At 37.8% G+C, this 24725-nt stretch overlaps 1 protein-coding gene across 6 annotated transcripts in view; it reads left to right on the top strand.

Annotated features, from left to right (window-relative positions):
• Positions 1 to 24177, top strand: part of igsf9b (immunoglobulin superfamily, member 9b) — a 29094-nt gene extending 4917 nt beyond the window's left edge. For 4 of the 6 annotated variants that reach the window (XM_058389910.1, XM_058389911.1, XM_058389909.1 and 1 more), the window contains 20 exons: positions 826 to 921; positions 3378 to 3584; positions 12429 to 12575; positions 13745 to 13896; positions 14574 to 14691; positions 15358 to 15499; positions 15921 to 16066; positions 16272 to 16414; positions 16510 to 16650; positions 16949 to 17065; positions 17230 to 17380; positions 17486 to 17597; positions 17990 to 18165; positions 18363 to 18601; positions 18704 to 18788; positions 19376 to 19546; positions 19933 to 19969; positions 20214 to 23192; positions 23275 to 23444; positions 23612 to 24177. In XM_058389910.1, the coding sequence (XP_058245893.1) occupies positions 861 to 921; positions 3378 to 3584; positions 12429 to 12575; positions 13745 to 13896; positions 14574 to 14691; positions 15358 to 15499; positions 15921 to 16066; positions 16272 to 16414; positions 16510 to 16650; positions 16949 to 17065; positions 17230 to 17380; positions 17486 to 17597; positions 17990 to 18165; positions 18363 to 18601; positions 18704 to 18788; positions 19376 to 19546; positions 19933 to 19969; positions 20214 to 23192; positions 23275 to 23444; positions 23612 to 23802 (5685 nt within the window). In that variant the 5' untranslated portion in view covers positions 826 to 860 and the 3' untranslated portion in view covers positions 23803 to 24177. The remainder of the gene's footprint in view (positions 1 to 825; positions 922 to 3377; positions 3585 to 12428; positions 12576 to 13744; positions 13897 to 14573; positions 14692 to 15357; positions 15500 to 15920; positions 16067 to 16271; positions 16415 to 16509; positions 16651 to 16948; positions 17066 to 17229; positions 17381 to 17485; positions 17598 to 17989; positions 18166 to 18362; positions 18602 to 18703; positions 18789 to 19375; positions 19547 to 19932; positions 19970 to 20213; positions 23193 to 23274; positions 23445 to 23611) is intronic. The other 2 variants (XM_058389912.1, XM_058389913.1) reach the window with 2 other exon arrangements.
• The last annotated feature ends 548 nt before the right edge of the window (positions 24178 to 24725 follow it).

Raw genomic sequence — 24725 nt, 5'->3', positions numbered from 1 at the left:
TTAATAGTCTTCTTATTTAAAGTGGTTGTAATTATATCTGTGTATTAAGCTGTTTTTGTGTTTAGTGGATTTAGAAGTGGTCTATTTCTCTGGTGCGCCACTATATGGATATTTGCTAAGATATTATTAAATGTACCCGATTTTTATTTCACGGCTGCTTAGAACACAATTTGTCATCAGCACTGAGAAGCACAGAATTGATTTCTGTAAAGTTCAGACTAAAGTTGCTCAGATTACCTAGAGAAGCACATGAATGTTTAGAGTGGTGTGTTTGGAATCATGTGTACACATGGAGTGTACTTAATTTGATAAGTTGTCTGATTAACTCACTTAATCAATTATTTTTTAAACAACCAACAGCCTTCTGTGATGTATTTAGAGATTTAGCTGTGTAGGTTTCACATGATTGCTGTGCTCCATTGTGACACCTTCATTGCACCGTTCCAAAGCACAACTCAGACAGTTCACTGTAATGTTACCATGAAGGCTTAAGGAACAAATTCATGCACTTAATATGATTTTCAGACTGACTGCCAAACTCTGGTTATGGAAAATGTGTGACTGCCAAATTTGACTACTATTTGCTCTTGTGGTTTAACAAGCTTGTATTTGATCAGTTTTTCAGTATTATCTTACATTACACTTTGAATTACACAATCCACCCACTCACTCACAATAAATGAATGTTGCTTTATGGTTCCATGAAACTTTATATCATAAAGACTTTTTCTGTACTTCACTATAGTACTCTGTTACTATATGATTACTGCTGTAGTGCAAAATAAAGCAGTGTTCCAATATTTGTGTGTATTTCTCTTTTTACAGAAATATGTGATGGTGTGTGAGTGAGTGTTATTGCCATGGGACAGAAGAATCTCTGGCTTCTGTGTGTCAGACTTGCTTCCTTCTTGTATCTTATAAGTAAGTACTGTGAAATTGTAATTGTATTGTTCTCTGTGCTATTGTTCTGTACTCTTATATCCTCATGTCATAATTAGCTATACTCTGCTTTACTGTGTAAATATTTACTTTACTGTCTTGGTTTTGCTAATGTGTTCTCACATACTTTCAACTGCCCTACTATATTTCTGTATTATACACAGTACTTTTCTCAACTCACCAATATTCTATTTCACAGTTTTACCCACTCATTTTGTTCTGTATTGCTTATATTATCAGATATAAGATTTTGCACTATTTCTAAGTCCCTACTTCAGTGTAAGTAAAAATGTAATACTGAGCATGTTACCTGATTTGTACAAAAGGTCAGATTTTTCTCATGCTTAATCTCTTCTATTGAAACATGTTCAGACCCGATGCATACGATCTAAAATGGTTCATAAGGCTTTGCACATACTTCTGGAGTCTGCAGCAGCTTGAGATCAAAAAAGGGTCATAACAAATATTCAAATGATAACTGTTGTCAATAATATACTTAGTAATGAAAATTGTTGTATTAAATTAAAAAAGAATGCAAAATAGAACCATTTCAAGTGCAGTCAAGAAGCTTTATTGTCATTTTAACCACATATAGCTGACAGTACAGTGCAGTGAAACAACATTTCTCCAAGACCCTGGTGCTACAGTGTTGACAGCGTACAACACATAACAACACAAAACAGAAACAACAATACAGAGCTAGGGACAGAAAGGTTTGTCCTGGCTACATAAAATGCAATGTGTGCAACCAGGTGCAGACAGTGCAAGACAAGACAGTGCAGAAACAGAAAGTACAAAAAACAACACAAGACAGTACAGGACACAGTGCCGAAAACCAAAAACCAAAATGGATTGTGCAAACTCGAGGAACTGGTGTCTATAAACATATATAGCATATAGCAGCATTAGTATATATATATATATATATATAGAGAGAGAGAGAGAGAGAGAGAGAGAGTGAGAGTCCAGATTTGAACCCTATTGAAAACCTCTGGAATGTCATCAAGAGGAAGATCATCAAGCAAAGTTGAGCTGTTTGTTTTTTTGCAAAAAGTTATATAAAGTATAAGAAACTGATTATTTTGCAGTGGTCTCTTATTTTTTTTCCAGAGCTATATGTATATGTGTATGTATATGTATATATATATATATATATATATATATATATATATATATATATATATATATATATATATATATATATATATATTTAAAGCATTTTCTTTAGTGTTCTCCACTGTAGTTTCTCCCACCATTACTACCTCACCTCATTATTTATTCCTCTGTCCTCTTTGTCTGGATGCTGTTTCTGTTCTACCCTTTGTTCTCCTTGATTTCCACCCTCTCCTAATGTTCTGCTCCAATCATATTTGAATATCACTATATTTGCATTCACCACTTAATAGGAGATGTCATAATAAACCAGCGGGTTGTGGATTAAACGGGACCAAATTAAGATAAACATTCAAAACATAATGGGGAAGAATGTGAGAAAGAGCAAGAATGTATTTGGGGGCCAAATCTTGCCACATACATTATGTTCTGTAAATCCGGATTTTGATCAGTCTGGGATTTAGGCTTTTCCCCTTTAGTCAAGGCATGGTTTCATTGTCTGTGACAGGGGGAGGGGGATGCTGATAGGTCACAGGGCATGTGTTTACAGCAGTCTGAAGAGGGGCAGGTGGTGGGCCATGCTGCTCTCTCGCTTTATCAGAGAGCATCATCTTTGAGAGATTAGTCCTAATCTCAGGTCTAGACAAAGTGAAGGATCAGCACTAGCAACAGGGAAGAGATGACCAGGTTAACAGCTGGCTGAAATGAGATTGCAACTTGTCAACATGAAAAATCCACAAACCTCCCCTGTGAAGGCCTAGCTGTTAAACAAGGCTTTCAGCACATTAATGCACTTTGCAGTGGATCTGAAGGGAGAATTGATTTGTTTGTATAGATGTTTGAACTTGCAAGCTGATGTTAAATATTTTTCAGTTTAACTTTTGTGCACATGTGTGAATCCACTGAGTGTGCTAAGTTGTATATTTCTTTTCCCCTGTTTTAGAAAAATTAAGAAAGTAAATTTAAAAGCCTAATTTTAGTTAGGAAAGTTAAACAGTAATTGTTAAGTCTTAATTGATCTTATGAGAACTGTAAACACCTTTCATACTATGTGTCCATGAAGGTTCAGTAATTCAGATTACATCTATTAGAAATAAGTCAAGATAAAAGGACCTGTGTTGTAATGTTAAATACTTTTGTGATTTATCCCAGAAGTGGTGAAAAGACATCAAAAAGGCAATTAGGATTTCATGTAATGAGGATGCATTTTATTTCATGTAATTTAATTTTGGTTACTGATGTAAAGGTTAGGGTCAGTATTGAGTGAAGCCATAGCATTAATTAAATATATAATTAATATGTGTGTGTGTGTCTTGTCCCCCCAGATCCCTCATTGAGTACTGAAACGGTGGTGAAAGGAAGAGTAGGGGGGACTGTAGAACTGGGCTGCACCCTCACCTCTACATCGAATGGGGTCATGTCTCCGAATCTATTCCCTCTGCACGTGGTAGAGTGGGTGCGGCTGGGTTACAATGTGCCCATTCTTATTAAATTTGGAGACTACACACCACGAGTGCACCCAAATTATAAAGGTGAGTTACTGCTTCATGTCTTCCCAGTACCCTTTTAGGTCCTCACCTCCTGAAGAAGTCATTAAAGTAAGTAAAGTTGCTATTCTGTTTGTGTATGTTATGTGTATAGCACAAAGTGTTTTGTTTATTTATATTATGAGCTGGATTATGGCATTCTTGAAATAAACAGCGTAAGTGTGCTTTAAAGGCCCTATGGATGCTTTCATTTAGTGATTTTTTTTTCTAAAGAGAACTACTTCAATGAAAAGACAAATCTTTTTCTTGATTATAGTGTGTGCATGGGTGTGTATGTTGGTGAGTATGAGTGTGTATGTGTATAAGCATTCAATCATGAAAAGAATATCATCAAATAGGTGATCCAGCCCAAATAACAAGGACCCTCTAATTACACTGAGTGTGTAGGAGAGATGGCGCTAGGAGGGAAGGAGGGAGGAGAGGAAAGAGCTTTTATGGATTGAAGTGAAGGAGGGGTGGGCTATGATCAGCCTGTGGGGGAGGTGGGAATTCAGAGAGGTCTGGATTAAGGATCCTGGGGTAAGCAGGTTGGGGGGACATATTGAGCTATCTGGGTGAGCATCCTGATCTAATATGTCTGACCTGCTAAAAGAAAGGTTTCATTTTTGCTGCAAGATGAAAATAGAACAGGAGAAACATTATGTAGTCCATAATCTAGAAATGATAATCAGACATTATCTCATGAAGAACAAACTTCCAGAGACTTTTCCCCCCTTATATTAACCCACTCAACTGCTTTTACCTCAGCAAAATCCTATCTTGAGCCTTGGTTCATCTTGGTTATTGCTGTTTACTTTGATGGGCCCACATTTCATGCAGCCAGCTTTTGATCAGAGAGAAAATGATAATTTCCTTGTTTTCCCAGTGGGCCATGGCACAGATGGGGCTCTGCCTGACCTGCACCCATGCTCTGTGCTATCACTCATACAACCCCTTCAGGGAGAGCAGCTGATGCAACATCTATTCAGATCTGTCAGCAACACTTAAATAATGAGCAAGAAAATAAGGCACAATATCATACAAATGTCCAAATATCAATACTACGTTTTAGTTTAATTAGGAAGACACAAGGTGGGCACTACTGGAGGCAGAATTAGGGCAGTAATGTTCTAAGATTCCTCATTTTTGGACTTATTTGCAGTGTCACAAATTCCCTTGTGTAAGAAGGTATTGGCAAAAAAAAATTTTTCCATGAGATATTGTGCAAGGAAACATAGCATGCAGCTAATTACAAAAATGCAATATTACCCTGATAATACAGAAGTTTAACCAGTTATATGCTTTCACCTACTGTCATCTATGATTTTAATGCAGACAGTTTTAATAATAAACCCGTTTCAGATACTGGGGTCAAACATTATTTTAGTGTTTCATTATATGCCATGTGCCTTTTCAGTATAACAAAACATAAGCATTGAGCACACTTGCATTTATTTTAGGTTTCTGTTGTCCAAGTAAAGGGTGATTTAAATTCAACTAATAAAGAAGATATGTTAGCATGCATGTTCAAAACAAAAATCATGTACATTATGTAAGCAGTATATCCACTTCCAATGTGGAGTACTTCCTGATCAAACAGAGATAAGCAGATATTCTGCTAGTTCACTTGATCACTCACCAACAAATGTGTGGCTACACAACTCCACTGGGCAATCTTAATAACACCTGTCCTCACAACTGAAAGCTATGAGAATATATTGCACATATATATATTATATATAGTATTGCACACTTATATAGATAAGCCATGTTTAAAATTATGTTTCCTTTTTAATAGAGATATGCAGAAGTAGACTTCTTAAGTTTAGTAGTTGAACAGACTTGTAAGTAACCATTCTAGTTTTGATAATATTGTACCTTTGCCTAAATACACTGATGCAGTCATAAGTAAGAATCATATGATTTTGATGGTTGAAAACCATAGGGTTCTTCTGTTTGTACTGCTTCCCTGGATGCTTAGCCTGTGCTCCACTGTCAGGGCCTGTTATCCTAAGCAGAGTTAGATCAAATGCCCCCCAGCACAAAGGAAATGAAGGCTAGGCCCCCTGTAAGGGGAGGGGAGAGTATAATTCTCTCAGACCAGGCTATCACTATGTGGTTTTCAACAGGACCCGGTTTTAACCTTTGCACCATTTTCTCCCTACTTAGTCCTTTGCCTTTTAAATGTCCAAGTCTTGTGTGGCTGCCATACCACATAACTTGAAAGACTGTTGTGTAAGAAAGACTACTCTTGTATAGACTAGTGTATAGGTTATAAATCACTGAAAGAATAGCCCCTCTCAGTCCCACCCACCCCTTACAACGCAGTCTTTCATTCATGGCTAAATCTTCAATTCCTTTTTTTTTTGTGCCTAAAAAAGTTTGCACCTTTCATGACCTTTTTCATTGTCACATACAATTCTTGCACCTTACCTGCTTATGAAACACTTTCACAAATTACTTACCATGTGTGTAACCAACTCACCATAGACGTGACTGGGACAGTTTGTTCAGACCTGTTACACTGTTAAAACTGGACCAAATAGATTGTAAGCCAGGAACCAGTCCAGCCTGCTGTTGTGTTTAAAGCTCTATTGTGTAGAATCACAGTGTTTTGCCTCCTTAGGGAGGATCTGTACCTTGGAATGCAATCGGAGAGGGCATGGCATGGTTTCTGTGTGTGAAACTACTCATGGGTGACCAGGAGTCTCACTAAGGTGTTCACAAGATCAGAAGCTTGGCTTTATAGAAATCATGGCCTCTGTTTAAATACACCTTGATTTGAATCACCAGTGCTTTAAGAACAAAATAAATCTAATTACTAATGTGGTCCTAGTGTGGTTGAAAGGAGAAAAAAATCCAGATTTTTTTTCAGGAGAATGTTAGCGTAACCTAGGTTGAAACTTATTCTTGGGCACTAAGCTTGGCAATCATTTACTACGTCGTGAACATTCAAGACATTCCAATATTCTGGAGTCACATAGTCATCAGATTACTGACTGTTGTTTAAAGCCATTTAAATGGTTTCCTTTAAAGCTTGCAGTCACCAATATATACAATAAAAATTTGATCAATTTTAGCAACACATTTCTCCAGTGGGAGTTCAGTGCCTCCAAACTATTAAACACAGCTAACTGAAGTTCTAATAGTTAAATTAAACACACTTTACTTTCAAATTATTTTAATTCAAATTACCTACACAGTATTTCCGAAAAACCACACGCAAATCATTGAAAACCAATGTTTTCAGAACTGTTTTGCAGCCTCTTGTAAGCCTATATTTCTCCAAAAATGTAATTGCTGACACTTTTCACAAAAGTGTGTGCCAATTTCCAAAACATTGTAACAAATTCATTTTGCCATCAAGTTGATTAGTTATCAATAAAACTATCAATAAAACAGCTGACTATCAATAAAAAAGCCTGAAATAGAGTGATGAAAGAGAAGGGATTATAAAGAGAGGTTGAGTGGATGATGTTAAAATGGAAAAAGATAGACAGTCCAAGCAGTAGGAAGAAAAGAGAGGAAAAGAAAAGGAACAGAGTGGTGAAGAACAGCCACTATAAAGAAGGATCAATAAGGGCAACAGTAATTGACTATATGGTTTCAACCATGGTTTATGGACAGAGACACTATTGTCTTGAGACCACACAGCAAGACTCCTGATCTTTTTTCTTCATTCATCATTCGTATTTTTCAAGTACAAGACTAGAAACAACTGGAATTAAGGGTTTGGTCCAATTCCACTATTCAGCACAGGTGTGCGAGTAGATTGTGTATACAGTGTTTCTTTTACCATAATTTCATTTTCATTTCTGGAGATGGAAAGCATATGAAAGAAACCACTATGGTAGTAACACTGTCCCTGTATTATTATGAAAGAAAAGCTGACATCATATCATATTTATATATGGGGGGGAAGCTTGTAGTGCTTTGCAACTGTCTGATAAATATCTGAAAAACATCTTCAACATTCTTGTATGATTATAGCTAAATGCCTTATTTAATCAAAAGATAGAGAAAAGATATAAGAAAGCAGTATTTCAGTTTGTAGTGGACTTGCCCTGTTTTGCATAATTCAGTGTTAACAGTTAATTGTTTTGAGAAATGTTTCATAGCTGCTCTTAGCCTTGTACTTTCTAGCCATAGCCTGTTCACTGGTGCAGTGAAAAGGCAAGAGAGTTCACTGTAATCTATCTCATGACAAAGGGCCATTCATGGAAGGGTTTAACTGATTAGGAGAGAGCGGTTGAGGATTGGGATTGAGGAACATTTTGAGGCAAAGCAAAAAGATGGGGGGGGGGGTTGTAGGGGGGGTCTAGATGTATTATTTTATTCAAATCCAAACATATCCCAAAATGCAACTGGGCCACGTCTCCCGTAAACTCACACAGGGTTCAACAAAGAAAAACGAGGCTGAGGGCCCCCTTTACACAATGATCCATCGTTTCCATAGATTGCTGCATCCCCCTAGCACAGGACCCCACCTCATGGGTGCCTTCATATGAGACAGAAAAAAAACAGTTATAACAATCACATTTACAGTCCACTGTCTGCAGACAAAAATGTAAGGGAAAAGATAACAAAACAAAAGGGAGACTTGCTAGATTGTGTAAGCTTCAGTGCTTAGAAGTGATACCATGTCTATTTGAGCAGAGATTCACACACACTGTGCATATATATCTACTTCTCTCTGAAAGAAATAATTGACAGGTATCTATGGAAACAGCTTTTGCTACTTTAGATTACATTTAGCTTTAGACTAGAAAAGTGCATGTATGCTACAGCATTTTAGATCAAGAGTTTTAGCAGCCCCTAGATTTACACTGCCATACAAGTAATGACCACTATGTCCTCTAATTTACATCCTTAACTACATACTATACTGACATTTCATAATAGCATTGTGGGAGATATGTTATAAGTGTATAGAATGGTAAATAGGTGAGTGAAAATGAAATAGCAAAGAAATGAAAGAGAATATGCAAACATTGCAGAAAGAAAAAAGACAGAAAATAACAGTGTTAAAATAAAGATGCTGCATAGTATGAGAGCTTCTGTGTAAAAGAAAAATAAATGAATTTAGGAGTACAAAGTAAAATATCATCCAGTAAAAAGGGAATAAAAAACACAGAATGCAAGAAAGATGGAGAGCAATGGAGCAAAGAGTTGGTGAGAAGGAAGGTAGAGCAACATCTCATTGTCTTTGTCTGGGATTCTTGTGCTGTGATTGGTCAGGACTGGATGACCTGGCCATCATGCCAATAAAACAATGCACAGCATGATGGACGTGTCTGGAGGAAAATTACGGTGACAGAGGGGTCAAAACTCACTGAGCACATTGATCTTGGAGGATTTATTGATCCTGAGGTTTCCACTTAAACCTCTTAAGGAATTTCATCAGTGCTATTGTAGGGTTTTTTTTGTAGTGTTATTTTTATGTACTTTTATTATTATTTTTTACAAGCATAATAGTTTTTTGTGATAGAAGTCCACTTGGAAATAAGAATACATATCAATATTCATTTGTTTTGAATTAGCAGAGGATATTCTTCAAATTGATCAATCTTTGAATGTAAATTTAAATAATATGCTTGCATCTATTGCATTTACAATTTATTCATGTTGACCATGTGCTGATTTGAAATGCTTAGCAGACAAATGTGCTTAAATAAAAAAAAATGCTCAAACAAACTAGCTTAAGACCTTTTGTTTGAGCCCCTACACACACAAACACACATTCCCTTGTGCACCCTCTTCAAATCAAAATACACCATTTTCTCCTCTATACGTTGTACAAAAGCATACACAAACACTCCCTGCCTTGTGAGCCTGCCTTCCTCAGCCAATGAATTCAAATCTAAACACCCCACCCCTGGGTCCATCACTATGGTAACCTGAGAATTAAGCAGGCTGGTGAGGAACCTCATTCTCCCTCATTGATAAACAGACACACCACAGCAGGAAAGGGTTAAGTGTCCAATAGAAGGCTTATATTCCCACTGCAGCAGTTGGCAGCCAGGATTAAGGATATTGCAAATTCAGTTAGTTTGCATGATTATGTATGCAGATATATACTCACTTTTGTTAAGTGAGCCTGACTTAAATGGTTAAATGCAGCAAGAAAGCCCTCTTTTCTATATTATAGAAAAACTCTTACTATCTCTAAACTAGTTCGGTACATGTGTGAGTATTTATATCTGCATTCAGATTTACACCAATTATTATTTTACCCGGTGGATTTTAACCTTTTTTGTGGAGGCTTTGTGCTGTTTCTCAGAGATCAGTTTGGAATACACCTTAAACTCTTTTAAGAACATGTTGTGGGGTTTCTAATTACAGTCTGATCACAATAATCTTTACTGCTGTTTTGAAATTAAACAGAGAGGAAATGGGATGAGCCAGGAGGAACTTACAAGAGAGATAAGAGCAAATTCCGCCCATGCTTCAACACACCTGCTGTCACATCTGTAAATGTTTGCCCCCCCCTGCTCTTTTAATAACCACCTTCCCCTTCCTGGTGACCCATATTTATTAGAACATAAACAGACACTCCTTTTAAAAGAAGCCTCTGTTAAACTGCTTTAAGGGGGATGGGACTGGGGCTTTCATCATGCAGCAGCTAACCCCAGTGAGAGCATAAACATTTACACAGAGAAATGGGCCTGGGGCTAAGGGTAATTCATAGTCTATGTATAATAAAGCCTCAGGTTATAAGATTATTTGATTGTAAGGCTTTTCTACCTGGGGCAGTGTTTTGCGTGAAAATTAAAGCCTAAAACAAATGAATAAATGTATTAGCAAGAATGAATAGCATGAAGTGCTAACTACTTACTTCTGCATAAATAAGCTCACAGGTGTCCAGTACTGGTTAATGTCACTCCGACTGACAGGGGAGGGTAATGCCATGTCTCCCACCCAGGGTACTGGGCCAGTTTTGCTCTCTTGCACTCCTGGCCATTGATGGCTGTAGCATTGTCTGGAATCAAACTCATAATTTTCCAGCAACAGGGTAAAGGTTTTCTGTCTGTAATATTTTATTGTAATATCCTTGGTTTGTTTTATTGCCCCAATGTTATCAGGGGCATGTCAGCTCAGTTCACGTTTACGTAAGTTTATGTAAAAGTATACAATTTAATAAAATGCTTTTGCTAGTCATATTGTGCAGTGGACATTCATCAAGTAATGTTCCTTTGGGTAATTCTTTGAAAGCAGTGTGTCTTTGATTTATACCTCCAAGAGAAGCAATAAGGAATACTGTAATACAGCTGCTAATGTGACAGTTGAATCTACCCAAATAACACTTGCACTTGTACTGTTCCTGATCTGGAGTTAATAATTTTCCTGTAGGAGGTCAAGAAGAGCCTAGTGTGTGTGTGTGTGTGTGTGTGTGTGTGTGTGTGTGTATGTGTAATTCTCAAGCCAAGACAAAAACCGTTTCACAGCAAGTTTCAGTGTTGGTGGCATCGCTATGGGCTTTGGCTTGCATTTAAATTCCAACAGGAAAAGAGTAAATATCTTCTGCCAATCATCACCTTCAGTGTTGTTATTTAAAACCACAAACAGTTTGAAAAAAGCCATCAGCTTGAGATGGTAAGGAAGAGTGTAGATGTGGGGGGCCTATAAGGAAAGGGGACAGTTAGGAACTGAAAAAGCAGGCTTCAGTAACTAGGCAACTGACAGATCAAGTTTCAGAGAGCCAGGAGATGTCAGAAGCAGAATGACAATAACAGGGGTGTCCAGAATCGGGGAGTCAGCCTTGTGTGTGTGTGTGTGTGTGAGAAAGAGAGAGAGAGAGAGAGAGAGAAAGATAGAGTTATTCATTGAACCCAAAAAATCATTCCCTTCAATAAAATGATCATAACCTGCTTATTAGTTGAAATTACACAGTGTCATGTGACATTACAGCAGTGTATAATTCTGTGTTCACTTGTTGCAATAACTACAATCTACTGCCATTTACTTTCATAAACATGTCTCTCTTTTTTAGTTTTGTCTGAGTTATTGATCGCAAACTAAAGCACAATAGACAAAAAAGTGTTCAGATATTTGCTGTATGTCTGTCAGGGTGGATTAGGCTTTTTGAGAGAGCACAGTTATGCAAATTCTGTCAACTCTAAAATGGGTGTTTGGCATTCTGCTAAAAGTATGTGATAATGTACACTATATGGCCAAAAGTTTGTGGACACCTGACCATCACACAAATATGTGGGTTTTCCCAAAACTATTGTAACAATGCTGAAAGTATTGTGTAGAAAGTCTTTGTATGCTGTAGTATTGCAATTTTCCTTCACTGAAACTAAGGGGCCTAAACATATTCTAGCATAACAATGCCCCTGTGCATATAGACATGACCATAAAGACATGGTTTGCCAAGGTTGGAGTGAAAGAAATAGAATGGCTTGCACCTCAACCCTGTTGAACAACTTTGGGATGAATTGGAATGGCACTGCACTGCAGGCCTCTTCACCCAACATCAGTGCTTGACTTCACTAATGCTCTTGTGGCTGAATAGGCAAATCCCCACAGCCAGGCTCAAAAAGCCTTCCAAGAAGATTTGAGGTTATTATAACAGCCAAAGAAGACTAAAACACACATTGTATGAATGTGATGGCCAGGTCCCCACAGGTGTATTGCTAATTAAAGGTGCACCAGTTAGATGAGTGATAGGTGAATACTGCTGACTTTCATGTATCAACAATTGTGTGTTTAATTCTACTGTATTGTGTAGTTATATGCTTACCTAAAGTTATTAGAAAATATGTTCTTGTGTATTTTTGACATTTTTTAAAATAGCTGTTATATCTTTTCTTGTTCATTTTCTGCCTTTCTGGCACACTCTCTCCTCAGGTCGTGTGTCTCTGACACGAGGAGCATCTCTTGTGGTTGATGGCTTGACTCTAGAGGATGAAGGCTGGTTTGAGTGTCGCATACTTTTGTTGGACAGAACTTCTGATGAGTTCAGAAATGGCACATGGACTTTTCTGTCAATTACAGGTATGATTCCTTACAGCTTGAGAAATTGGCTAAACTGATTTAGCCTAGACTGATTCTGATACAAGCTTCCTCTGTAACATGACTAACTGCCTGCTGTAGTCATTCATTCATTCATTCATTCATTTATTCATTCATCTTCAGTAACTGCTTTTATACTGGTTAGTTAGAGCACTTGGGATTATGCAGCACCCGATATGGGAACGCCAGCCTCATTATGCCTACGCACACCTTCATATTTGAGGTAATTAAGAGCCAAGAATTCATGTAGCAACATGTTTTTTGGGAGATGGAAGGAAACCCATATGGATATGGGAAGAAAATGCAATGCAGAGAACTCCACATAGAGAGTAACCTAAGCTCAGGATTCAAAAAGGTAACTTGCAGCTGTTCTACCCATTGTACCTCCTTGTTCTACCCATTGTGCTGTCTTGTTCTCCTTATTCATTAATCAGTGATTGGAGTGAATGTTCCATCTTAGAAAGCCGTGTGTAAGGTTATAATGAATTAAATTAATTTTTTTTTCTAAATGTATACACATTATGTGCATACACAACTATGCTGAAAATATTAAACTGTGTATGATTGTTAACATTTGTAAAGCTTTGCAATGTTAGGTCATCTATGTGATTACCTTAATACAAAGTTTTAAACAGACAAGAGGATGAACACAGTAGTGCAGTGTACGTGAGGGTTTTACACTGGGGTTGAGTGTGTCACCTGTAACACATTTTTTTTTATCTTTCACATTCATTCATTTCACATTTGTCTGTTTTTTCATTGCATTGTACTCATCCCCAAGACGCCTACACATATTGTTAAAACACCAAGGAGGATGACACTTTTCATCTTATTCCCATTTGACTGATCATACCACTCATTAATTATCTAAACAGATGTTCTTTCAAAGCTTTTGCTCACAAATTTTATATTGATAATTGCTGTGTATTTTATATACATATGTCATTGTTTGCAGGTTATGAATGTCATTGTGTGGCCTTTGGAAATCTTTGTTTTGTTGTTTTGTGCTTAACAGTTTTAGCCATGTTTTACTGATCAGAGGGGAAAAACTATTTATTTAAATATTTTTAGTATATGTATTTAGATAAATATTGCAGGTGTGTTTGACTATATAGATAGCGTAACTTTTTCCCATTTCGTCTTCACTGTAGCTCCTCCAGTGTTTGTAAAGATACCCCCTTCCATTGTGGAGGTCCTTTCGGGGGAATCACTCACACTTAGCTGTAGTGCACTTGGCAACCCAAAACCAACAGTCACCTGGAGAAAAGAAGACAACGCAGTGGAGGAAGAAGACAAAATTCAGGTAGTAAATAAAGAATAGAAAATTGGAGGCCATTGTTTGCTGATGTGTTAAATGGTTTATGTCTAAACCCATAAATTGTTGGCCAGCAAACTCAGTATGAACCCACAGATTCATTTATTCATTAGACATGAACTATGCAGGTAAAACAAAACCAACGTTCTCGTTGTTTAGCTCTCACTATTAGCAAAAATTGCTTGGACTCTAAGATAGTTTGGCATCAACAAATTTTTACGCAACATAATACAATTACAATGAGAAATACATTCAATATACCCTTTTGGGACTTTCCTAAAGATCTGAACAGGCTATTGGCTTCACTTGGGCTTTGTATAGTTTCAGTAATGTTTAATTCCCATTGAATTATTATTTTTATACATTATCCACAAAACACCCACCAACTGTATGATCAGATAATAAGCTTGCACACACAAATGCACTCTTTGTTTGAGATCCTAGAAAAACAGGACAGGAAAGGTAAAAAATAACTTAAAATTATTAAAAGAAATTAAACATTAAATGTAACATATATAAGATAAATAAAACAATAAGAAACATAGGAGACAGATAAAACAAAATTGACACAAAATTTGTGTAAATAAACAAAATCTACAAAATGCTGATACTGAGATGTTTATGTAACTTTTTCCTTTCATTTTTGACATTCTTGCTTCCATTAGGTAATCAATGGAACCTTATCTATGGTCAAAGTTACCAGGGAAACAGCAGGAATGTACAAGTGTCACGTCTCCAACTCTGAGGGAAACTTGACTCACGTTACTCAGCTCCAGGTTAAAGGTCAGTGACCCTTACTCATTCAGGTGAGAGAACAAAGCAAGAGGTATTAATGGGTACAAGTGGGGCTTAACCAGGTTAGTTTGGTTCTAGAGTCCTTAAATATGAACTTGGAGAAACAATTGTCCTGGACCAGGCTTGATGACCCCAATTAAAAAGTGTAGACAATCCCTTAACCTTATAACCTTGCCATTTTATGTTTTGCATATTCTCCCGGCCTCATGCCCAGAGTTCCTGCCACTGACTTTGGATGCATTGCAATCCCGATCAGGATAAAATGCCTACTAAAGATGAACGAACAGACAAATGCTTAATTATACTTTTTACTGTCTTTACAATGTATTGTCAATAGAAAAACATTGTAACATATTTTTTCTTACTGGGATATTGAATGCTGAATTGTAAAGGAAATCTCTTTAATGTTTGTACTGTTAATAAAAATGTTGTTATTTTGTTTGTTGTTATTATGTTTGCAGTTTTGCACTAATGGCTCAAGCAATAGTAGTAAGCTTTGGTTATTTAGAAACTGTAAATCCTGAATCTTAAGAACAAATAGTGCCACCTGTTGTCTATTTTTAGGATAAGCAACTAAATTCTTTAATTACAAATTATCAAAGCAGGATTTATAGCTGTTTTGTAATTTTGGGCAATATTTCTGTTTTCAAACAGGTCCTCCAGTTATTGTTATTCCCCCTGAGGACACCATCATGAACATGTCTCAGGATGCAGTTCTGCAGTGCCATGCCAATGCGTACCCTTCAAATCTCACATACGAGTGGCAGAAAGAAGGACATAATGTCTATAATGTTGAGTGAGTGCTAAACGCATCTGTATCTTTTCCGATAGAATAACATCCCTTTATGTAGATCAAGTGTAGTTATATAACTAATCTTTAAACTCCATCCTATTATTAAGTTATGTATCATAAAGCATATAATACTAAAGTGAAGCTATTATTAACCTATTAGAGTAATTAAGTGGAATAACTAATATTTCTAATCCCTTAGATAGACTTATATAACTGATATGTAATTATGGTTGTACTTAATATAATGTAATAAATATGGTAGTAAATATGGTAATATAATATGATAGATAGATAGATAGATAGATAGATAGATAGATAGATAGATAGATAGATAGATAGATAGATAGATAGATAGATAGATAGAGGTTAGGATAGAGGTTACAGAATCATATTGTATATATACGCTGTGTGCATATGTTTGTAGATCTTTGAGGTCTCGTGTAAAGATCCTTGTGGATGGTACTCTACTCATTCCTGAGCTAATCCCTGAAGACTCAGGAAACTACACCTGTATTCCCTCCAATGGATTACTTACTCCACCCTCTGCTTCTGCCTACCTCAAAGTGAAATGTAAGTAGTATGTTTATGTTGTAAATAAATTATGTATTATAAAACACTGTCTGGACAAGGCCTGCTGCATAATAGTCAAAGGAATTTAACATATATCAAAATGGATATGCAATATTTGATTTATAATAAGCAGCTCTCTTGTTTGTTATTGAATGATGAAGTTTGTTATGCTAGTTGTTTCTTCTATCCTTTCGTGATGTCTTAGATCCTGCACGAGTGTTGCAGATGCCCAGGGAGACTTACCTCCCTGCTGGTATGGGTGGAACAATTATGTGCCCAGTTCAAGCTGAGCCTCCAATGCTTTTTGTTAACTGGACCAAAGATGGCGCCTCACTGGACCTACGCCAGGTACTGAACAAGGCCATACAAATCAACCCAATTATCACAAATACATAAATATAATATTTCTGGACAGTAAAGTTTGTTTTCTGTTTATTGATTAGTACCCAGGTTGGATGATAAACTCGGAAGGTTCCATGTTTATAGCCACAGTCAATGATAATGCGGCAGGCATGTATACCTGCACTGCCTACAACAGCTATGGGACTATGGGTCAGTCTGAACCCACCAAAGTCATTTTGAAGGTACAGATGGCTACAATTAATTTACAATTAATAAATAAACAGAGACTTGTAACAGGCTCTGACTAATGTGGTTTTAACTGGTATATCTATACACATATAGATTGTACACAATAGACAATTGTAGTTTAATTTATTTGCATATGAGATCATAAATGGCTCTGTATATATGATTGTTTTCAGTACATGCTTTATTTGACATACATGCACCCATGCTAGAATCTGTGTAAACATTTTATAAATGAGGCCCCAGATTTGGACAGTTCCTGGATTGGCCATTAACATTCTTTCTCCTTCACAGGATCCCCCATCATTTCAGGTGTTCCCCAAGGTTGAGTACCTGCAGGAAGTTGGTAGAGAGCTGATCATTCCCTGCCAAGCCCATGGTGACCCAGCACCTAATATTACCTGGACTAAGGTGTGCACTCAGTTTCCTAATATAATGATAAAGAAATTAATATTAATATTATTAATATTAATAATACTAAGCCTTCTTCTTTTACACACTAAGTTCATATTCCGAGTATTTTATGATATTGCTGTGTGGCTCATTTTCAGGATGTTTCTGGTCTTATATTCCAGGTTGGAGGTACGCCTTACTCTCCATTTACTGTTTTGTCCAGTGGTTCTCTGGTTCTGCAGCCGCTCACCAAAAACCATCAAGGGGCATGGGAGTGTCATGCTACCAACTCTGTGGCAAAAGTCAGTAAAGGCACTATGGTTCTAGTGTTAGGTAAGTGAAGAGAATAGCATTTAACAGTCCAAATTGGTTGTTTTTTGGGGTTTTTTTTGTATTTTCATTGTCTTCCTCCATAAACTGATTCTCATTTATTCTCAGGCACAAGCCCGCATGCTGTGACTGCAGTATCTATAGATCCAGGCATCAACAATGCCAGTGTATCCTGGGATCCTGGCTTTGATGGAGGATACACCCAGAGGTTCAGCATCTGGTGAGTGGCCTCATATATATATATATATATATATATATATATATATATATACATAAACCCTATTGAAAACCTCTGGAATGTCATCAAGAGGAAGATGGATGGTCACAAAGCTGTTTGCTTTTTGAAAAAAAAAAGTGGTGCAATTCACAATTTCACAACAGCAATGTGAAAAACTGGTGGAGAGCGTGGAGCCAAAATGCATGCAAATCAGGGTTATTCCACCAAATACTGATTTCTTAATGTTATTTAGCCAAAGCATAATTTTGCATAATTTAAGCACAATTTGTTTACAAATTATTTGATACAAATTATCAGTTGTTGCATGAAGCCTCTAGGCAGAACTGTTCTTGTTTCTCGGTTCTTGTTTGTTATTTTATTGTTTGTTCCCTCAGGGTGAAGCCCACTAATAGAGGGAAACATGAGTGGACCTCAATCTCTGTCCCCTCATCTGAATCCAGCCTCCTTGTGACAGGTCTCCAGCCTGCCACCAGTTACCAGTTCAGCATCTTACCCCAGAACAAGCTGGGTTCTGGCCCATTCAGTGAGATTATCACCATTATGACACTAGGTCAGTATAGCCTTGGCTATGTGTCTGTGGATTTTCTGACCCTGTGTTTACTACATTTTCATTTAGTTAAATTTGTCATATTGTTGGTGCTGTAATGTTCTGTTTTGTTATTGTATTTCATTGAATCCAGTTTTATTTTCTGATATTGTTCTTTAAATATTCGTGATGTTGATCCTCCTCTTGTTTCCCATATTCAGCTCCTCCAACAGATCCACCCACTGAAGTAACTGATTTAGCAGCACTACTCGCTCCCACTTCACTGTCAGTCAATTACACAGCAGTGGGTGTTCTGTTGCAATGGCTGCCACCCCCTGCTCAGTCCCAACTGATCACAGCTTTCATGCTCCAGGCAAGACAGGAGAAGGGTGAATGGGTTACAGTTGATAGAGGAATAAGTGTCAATGCCACAGAAGTACTTGTCCAAGGACTGACAAGAGTAAGGATCCATAATGCTTTGTAATGTGTATAAAATGACATGTAAGAGAATGTAACCAACATTATGGCATATAAATTAATTGTCTTAGTTTCCCCACTTTAGGATACCTGCTATGAGCTGCGGCTGCTGTCACATGGGGTTAGATTGGTCAGTGATCCCAGTGAATCAGTTAATATCACTACTAAAGGTAATTAAAAAAATAAACTGACAGTATTTCATTTCATTTATTAACCATCATATTAGCTCATGACCATCTGTGTTTCCACTACTTCCACTGCAACACTGCTGTTCTTTTAAGTATACACTATACACAGGTACACTATTTATAGGTATCGTTGAAGCAATTTATTTTTTTTTTAGTTTTTTAGAATTCTATTTAAATCCAATTTCTATTTAAGGAATCTATTTAAATTTAAATTTATAGATTTATAGATTTAGATTTTATCTATAGTTATTGTTCACTGGCACCAGTAATAACACAAATACTAGATTATATCTACATAATTACAGTAAACATCAAGCTGATACACAATAGAAATAAATAAATAATAATATTTCAGTGTTGTCCTTATCACACTAGAGTACTTGGCCAGTAAAGCACAATTTTGATTCTGATTTGTCAAAAAAAAGGATGAAACAGCCAAGAAGAGCTTCTAATTGTCAATATTAGTAACAAATAAAGCAGTTTAGTAGTTTAGTCTTTAACTTGGCTTAAGTAATAGTATTTTTTTATTCACTTTCCATTTTAACATTTTTTAACATGTGATCTTGCAGGTATGGGGATATATCCAGCCCCACCCAGCTTGTTGACTTTTGTTACTCAGCCCCTAATGGCCGGAGTGATTGCGGGAGGGTGCTTCCTATTTGTGGCTATCATTCTTTCAGTGGTGACAGCATGTGTTATGAATCATAGGAGGGAACAGCACCTTAGAAAGAGACGAGATGGTAAGGGGAATACAAGAGCAGTAAACAGTAATTCAGATAGAGCCGGGGTATCTAGTCTTACTTACAAAAGCTGGCTTTGGTGTGGCTGTAGATGCTTGTTCCATCCATTGTCAGTGGAAGTTCATTAAAAATTTTAGATGAGACTCCTGCTTGATTGGTATAAACACCTGCAGACACACAGGCCCTTTGCAGATTGCTTTTGATTTTTTTATTCTATATGCATACTTGTATTTTGTTAGACAGCCACAAAAAGAAAAAAAACAACATTGAAATGATCAATAACACTTTAATATTTCACATTTCCGTCCTAGTTTTGATTATTTGTTTTGTCTTTTGTGACATTATATAAACTGTCTTCTTCATTTCCTGCTTCCTTATTGTTTTAGTTATCTCTACTGCCTTACAGAAGACTCGATCTCCACAGTAAGTTTCCCTCAGTACTATTCATGTAATCATCATTCCAAAATAACCTCACAAATTTGCAGGAAAAAGTAAAATCTAATATTACATTTCGTATTACATTTTATGACAATTATAATTTCACAATTAAATTTGTGTAAATATTAAGATGAGTTTTACAAAATGCTTTTTGACCATGCACATTATTGCATATCTTGATATAATAAACTTTTTATTTTTTTGTTGTCTTGCTTTTTTCTCCACTCAGAGCTAGCTTGCCTGATGCCAGTCCCAACAGCATACTGAAGATGAAGTTATGTCCTCCACTTAGCTTTTTTTCCAATTCCTCTTTTTCTGACCATTCAAATCGCTCATCCTTTGACAAGGGCAGCCAAAGTGAGTGTCAGGATCAGAAGAAGCAACTTCTCCCCTCATCATCCCCACCACCATGTTACACTCTCTTTGAGAGCCACCTCGGCGGCTCTCCATCCTCATTGTCTGTCATTGAGTCTATTTCTAGAGGACCGGATGGGCGTTTCATTGCCCAACCATATTTGGAGGATTCTAAGGCAGTGCACATTGAAGTAAAAAAACAATTCCCTCAGTCCCCTGGACAAGGTAGTGGTGGAGGGAGCAAGAGTAGCTCTTTCCGAGACTCTCCTAAATCCTGTTCTAATATGACAGAGAAGAGAGTGATACAAGGTCCGCCATCAAGAGCACAGGTCAGCCATAGCAAATGTCTAACACTGATGAAAGAGCAAGAGGAGCTGAAAAGCTTCATGACCAGCCACAGAGCACAAAAATGTGAGAAGGAGCAGAGACAGACTAAGTCAGCAAGTCCTATTAGAAGATGGACAGGGGTTGAGATGGAGGAACCCATCTCGAAACCTCAAGACGTTCTTCTCCGGCAAAAAGCCCAGAGAACCAACAGCCTGACCCAGCGAGTTTCAGAATATCGGAGGGGTTGTTATTTTGGCAGCACCAGCAGCCCAATGGACAGGCTACTCACCTCCACATCCCAATGCATTCAATGGGACATCAGCCCTGTGACCTCTCCTTCCAGTCAAGTCCCTGTTCTAAGCCTCTCAGAGGAGAATACCTCTCACTGCATGCTCCCAGACACACCACATAGAGGTTTGAAGGGTGTAGAAGACTCCCCAGCAGACGACTTCTCACATTCACCAGTTACACAGTATACCTCCCTCTCAATACTTTCCCACCAAAGGGACAGTCCTTCTTGCTGTGAGTCAGATGTAAGTAAGGCACAGGCCAGATGTCCAGAGAGAACAACAGAAAGGGAAGAGGATAACTGGAGGCAGGATAGGAATATAAAGACACAAGCAATTGCCCCTATGTCTACATGCCCTGTCCCTTCCAGTTTTCAGCATCTTGAGGCATTTGAGAGAACAAAGTACCCTGCTACTGAAAGGGGAGAAGGAACCAGCCCTGATAAACACTTCCCCAAACTCACAACTAACTTAAGCAACAATTTTAATGGTTGTTCTACCATTACCTATAATAATCAGAAGAGTGATAGTGAGAACATAATAACAACTGCAGATAATCCCAGCTCCACATCCTTGCAACCTGAAGAGAAGGAGGGTATCAGGGCACGCTCTCGCAAGAGTGACAAGTGTGTCTTCAGTGTTAGTCCCAATCACATTTCTACTCTGCCCCTTTTTGAAAATGAAGATGAAAGTGATCAGTCGAATTCCTCAATTAGATCTGAATTACTAAAAGCCAGAATTGTGTCCCAACCTGACAGGATGTCTCCTTTGCAACCAAGCACTATTTTGGAGTATTTGAGCCTGCCAGGCTTTGTTGAGATGAGCGTAGATGAACCTATTGAGGAGTGTCAAATGTCAGAATCTACTTGGCTCAGCCCTGAACAAGCTGATGGGACTCTCTTAAGAACTGAACCTGATGTGGTTCCAAAGAACTGGGAGAATCAAGGTGATTACAACTTAGAGGAGAGTAATGATCAGCAAAGCAGACATTTGGTGGACCTTAAAATACCTGTCATTTCTGTAGGTAGTTCCATACCTGAAAATGTAACTAGTTCTAAACCCTGTCTAGAGCTGGCAAAAGAAAATACAAGTATAAACCCAGGGTCCTCAGAGACAAAATGTATTTCAACACAGTGCTTAGCTTATGGAAATTGTCCACAGCCATTGTTCTCTCACAAAAGCCTTGGTTCTGATAAACCAACACGGTTGAGCCCAGCACAGCCTCCAGTGAGTACTAAAGTAATCTATAATATACCTTATCAGTGTGAGAGTAGGGAAGAATATTTATCAGAGCACACTCAGTGGTGTCAACCTCAGAATAAGAGGACTAACCAAGTAAGTGCGCGGATCTCTCAGGCTCCTGTGCCTTTTATGAAGAAATCAGTCAGCATTGGTCCATGTAGGAATTTCTCAGATATGGGACAGCCTCGTCCATACCTTAGGAAATCTGTTAGTTTAGGCTCCCAGAAGTGGGACCATCATCAAAGCTCAAGGACATATGTCTCTAATAACTGTTACAAAAGTGAGCTACCCAATCTTAGTGAAGATAAGTCTTACAACTTGGGTTGGACACCAGCCAATTCTTATTTGAGGTCTGGTCCCTCATGGCAGGGGACAGAGCATGCCAAAACTTACAGCAGTTATGAGAGACCTTGCTACAGTGAGAGGCCATACATGACCCCTACATCCCTCATGCATGCATATGGTCCATCAGTCCTAGATCCAGCAAAACTTGTAGAACCTTATAGACAAGAGTCAGATCCACGCCGACAAGCCACAGTCTTTCCAGAATCTCTAAGGTGCCCACTGTCATATCAAGAGACTCTTAGGTTGGTCCAGCACAGGTATGTCCCACATGGTCCCCCTAGACCTATTAGTGCACCCAGACTAGTTGCACGGTGGGACCATCCTCGTCTTGTGGACTCCAGAAAGAGTTTTCAGAAGTCATTCTTGCCTAGGGGTTACAGCTGGCCTTCACCCCACCAAGCAGCTTTTCCCTCGGGGAAGATGCAGAGAGAAGTGTATGGGGTGGTGGACATGGGAGAGGGCAGGGACAGTACAGGAGACGGTGGACGTGCCAGTTATGCCAGCCAGAGCAGTGGTAGGGGGAGTGTGGGGCCATTTGGGCAACTCCGCCAGTCCCTTTCCATCACTCCTACATTATTGAGCTCGCCTGAGACTACAGAGGAGTGTGAGAGGCACAAGAGAGAATCAGACCTGCGAGAGCGAAGGTCAAAAAGGTGAATTACCTCTGTAACAACTGTTTCAATGACCTCATATACTATTTAGAAGTCTTATTGCATGTTTTATATTTGCCTGTAGTAGGAATACATCAGTAGATGAGTGTTATGAGTTTGATGCTACTGAACGCCGAGTAGGCCTTGACCTCTTGGAGGCCTTGAAGATGAAGCAGGAAGGCATGAGGCAAGGGAGGGAGCTGAGGTTTGATAGGCCCCTTACCAGCACTGGCCTCCGGGTTCTGCAGAAGAAAGGTGAGGAGTGTCCCATCAGCTATCTTCCCATATATATATATATATATATATATATATATATATATATATATATATATATATATATATATATATATATATATATATATACATACGCTGCAAGTACTGGGTCAAATATGACCTCTGCTCTCCTGTTTTCTTAACTACAGGCCCAAACTCCTTCATTAGTTTTCCTTCAGCCTCCCAGGGTCAACAAGAATACAGTCATTCACTTAGTGAAGCACGTTTCAATGCCCTAATGCAAGAGTTCCAGGAGTACCGCAGTGCCCAGGAATCCTCCTCCCAAGACCCCTGCCCCAATTCTGACTTTCACCATGAGTCAGAGTCCGCCCTGCTTTGAAAGACCTACCTTGCTGTTAATTTTGAACACCACTTTGTGACTACAGATGTGCCTATTATGAAGCTAATACTTTGTAGATGAAATATGAGTTTGATGCTACTGAATGCCAATACTTCCAGTGCCAATTTCAGTATTTATGTTTTAAATGTAATGTTATTTGGCTTATCTGTGAATGCTTTTGCTGATCATGATTTTAGGAATAACCTAAATATTCCTAAATATAACCATAAATATTTATCACCCAAAGGGATTTTTTTAATGAGAGACACTAAATGTGCATCAGTGTTTGATAAGATTTACTAGGAAATTCTAAAATTTGTAAAACAAATTTATGTTCTCAGGTGTTTTATTCTTTTTGTAATATCAGGCGCTTGATATACAGAAGCTTATGTTCTGTATACACCAAGTTTGGAATTCGTAGTGACTATACTCAGATTAAAAACCAAAACCACTTAAATAATTTTCAAATACATTTCTCACTATGAGCTTCACTACAGAGACTTGTGTGCACAGACCTTGTTTGTGATAAAAACTTTGGCTTCATCAAAACCATAAAGACTATATACATATGCTTGGACAATCTGTTTCTCCTGCCTAAAATTGGAGGAATTATATGTACTATGACCCATTTTTACTGTTTTTGTTAAATTCACTTCACTGTGTACAAAGCTAGATTTGAATTTGCGTGAAATTAATATATGCAACTTTTTGGTACATTGTTACATCAGGAAATGTGTTACCTAATAAGCATGAATCAGCCCTGACCATACGCCTTTACAGCTGAAACTGTTCAAAGGCTGTTTGGAGAAGAAGCTCTTGTATGTTGTGTAATATCTGCACCAGTTCATCAATACTATATATATCTTTGCTTGAATTGTTTATGAAACCAACAAAATATTGAATCATATTACCAAAAGTAATAT

This window comes from Hemibagrus wyckioides, linkage group LG05 (genome assembly GCF_019097595.1).
Source record: "Hemibagrus wyckioides isolate EC202008001 linkage group LG05, SWU_Hwy_1.0, whole genome shotgun sequence".
Classification (NCBI taxonomy): Eukaryota; Metazoa; Chordata; class Actinopteri; order Siluriformes; family Bagridae; genus Hemibagrus; species Hemibagrus wyckioides.
The sequence above is the reverse complement of the archived record's forward strand: the minus strand, read 5'-3'. Positions and strand labels throughout refer to the sequence as shown.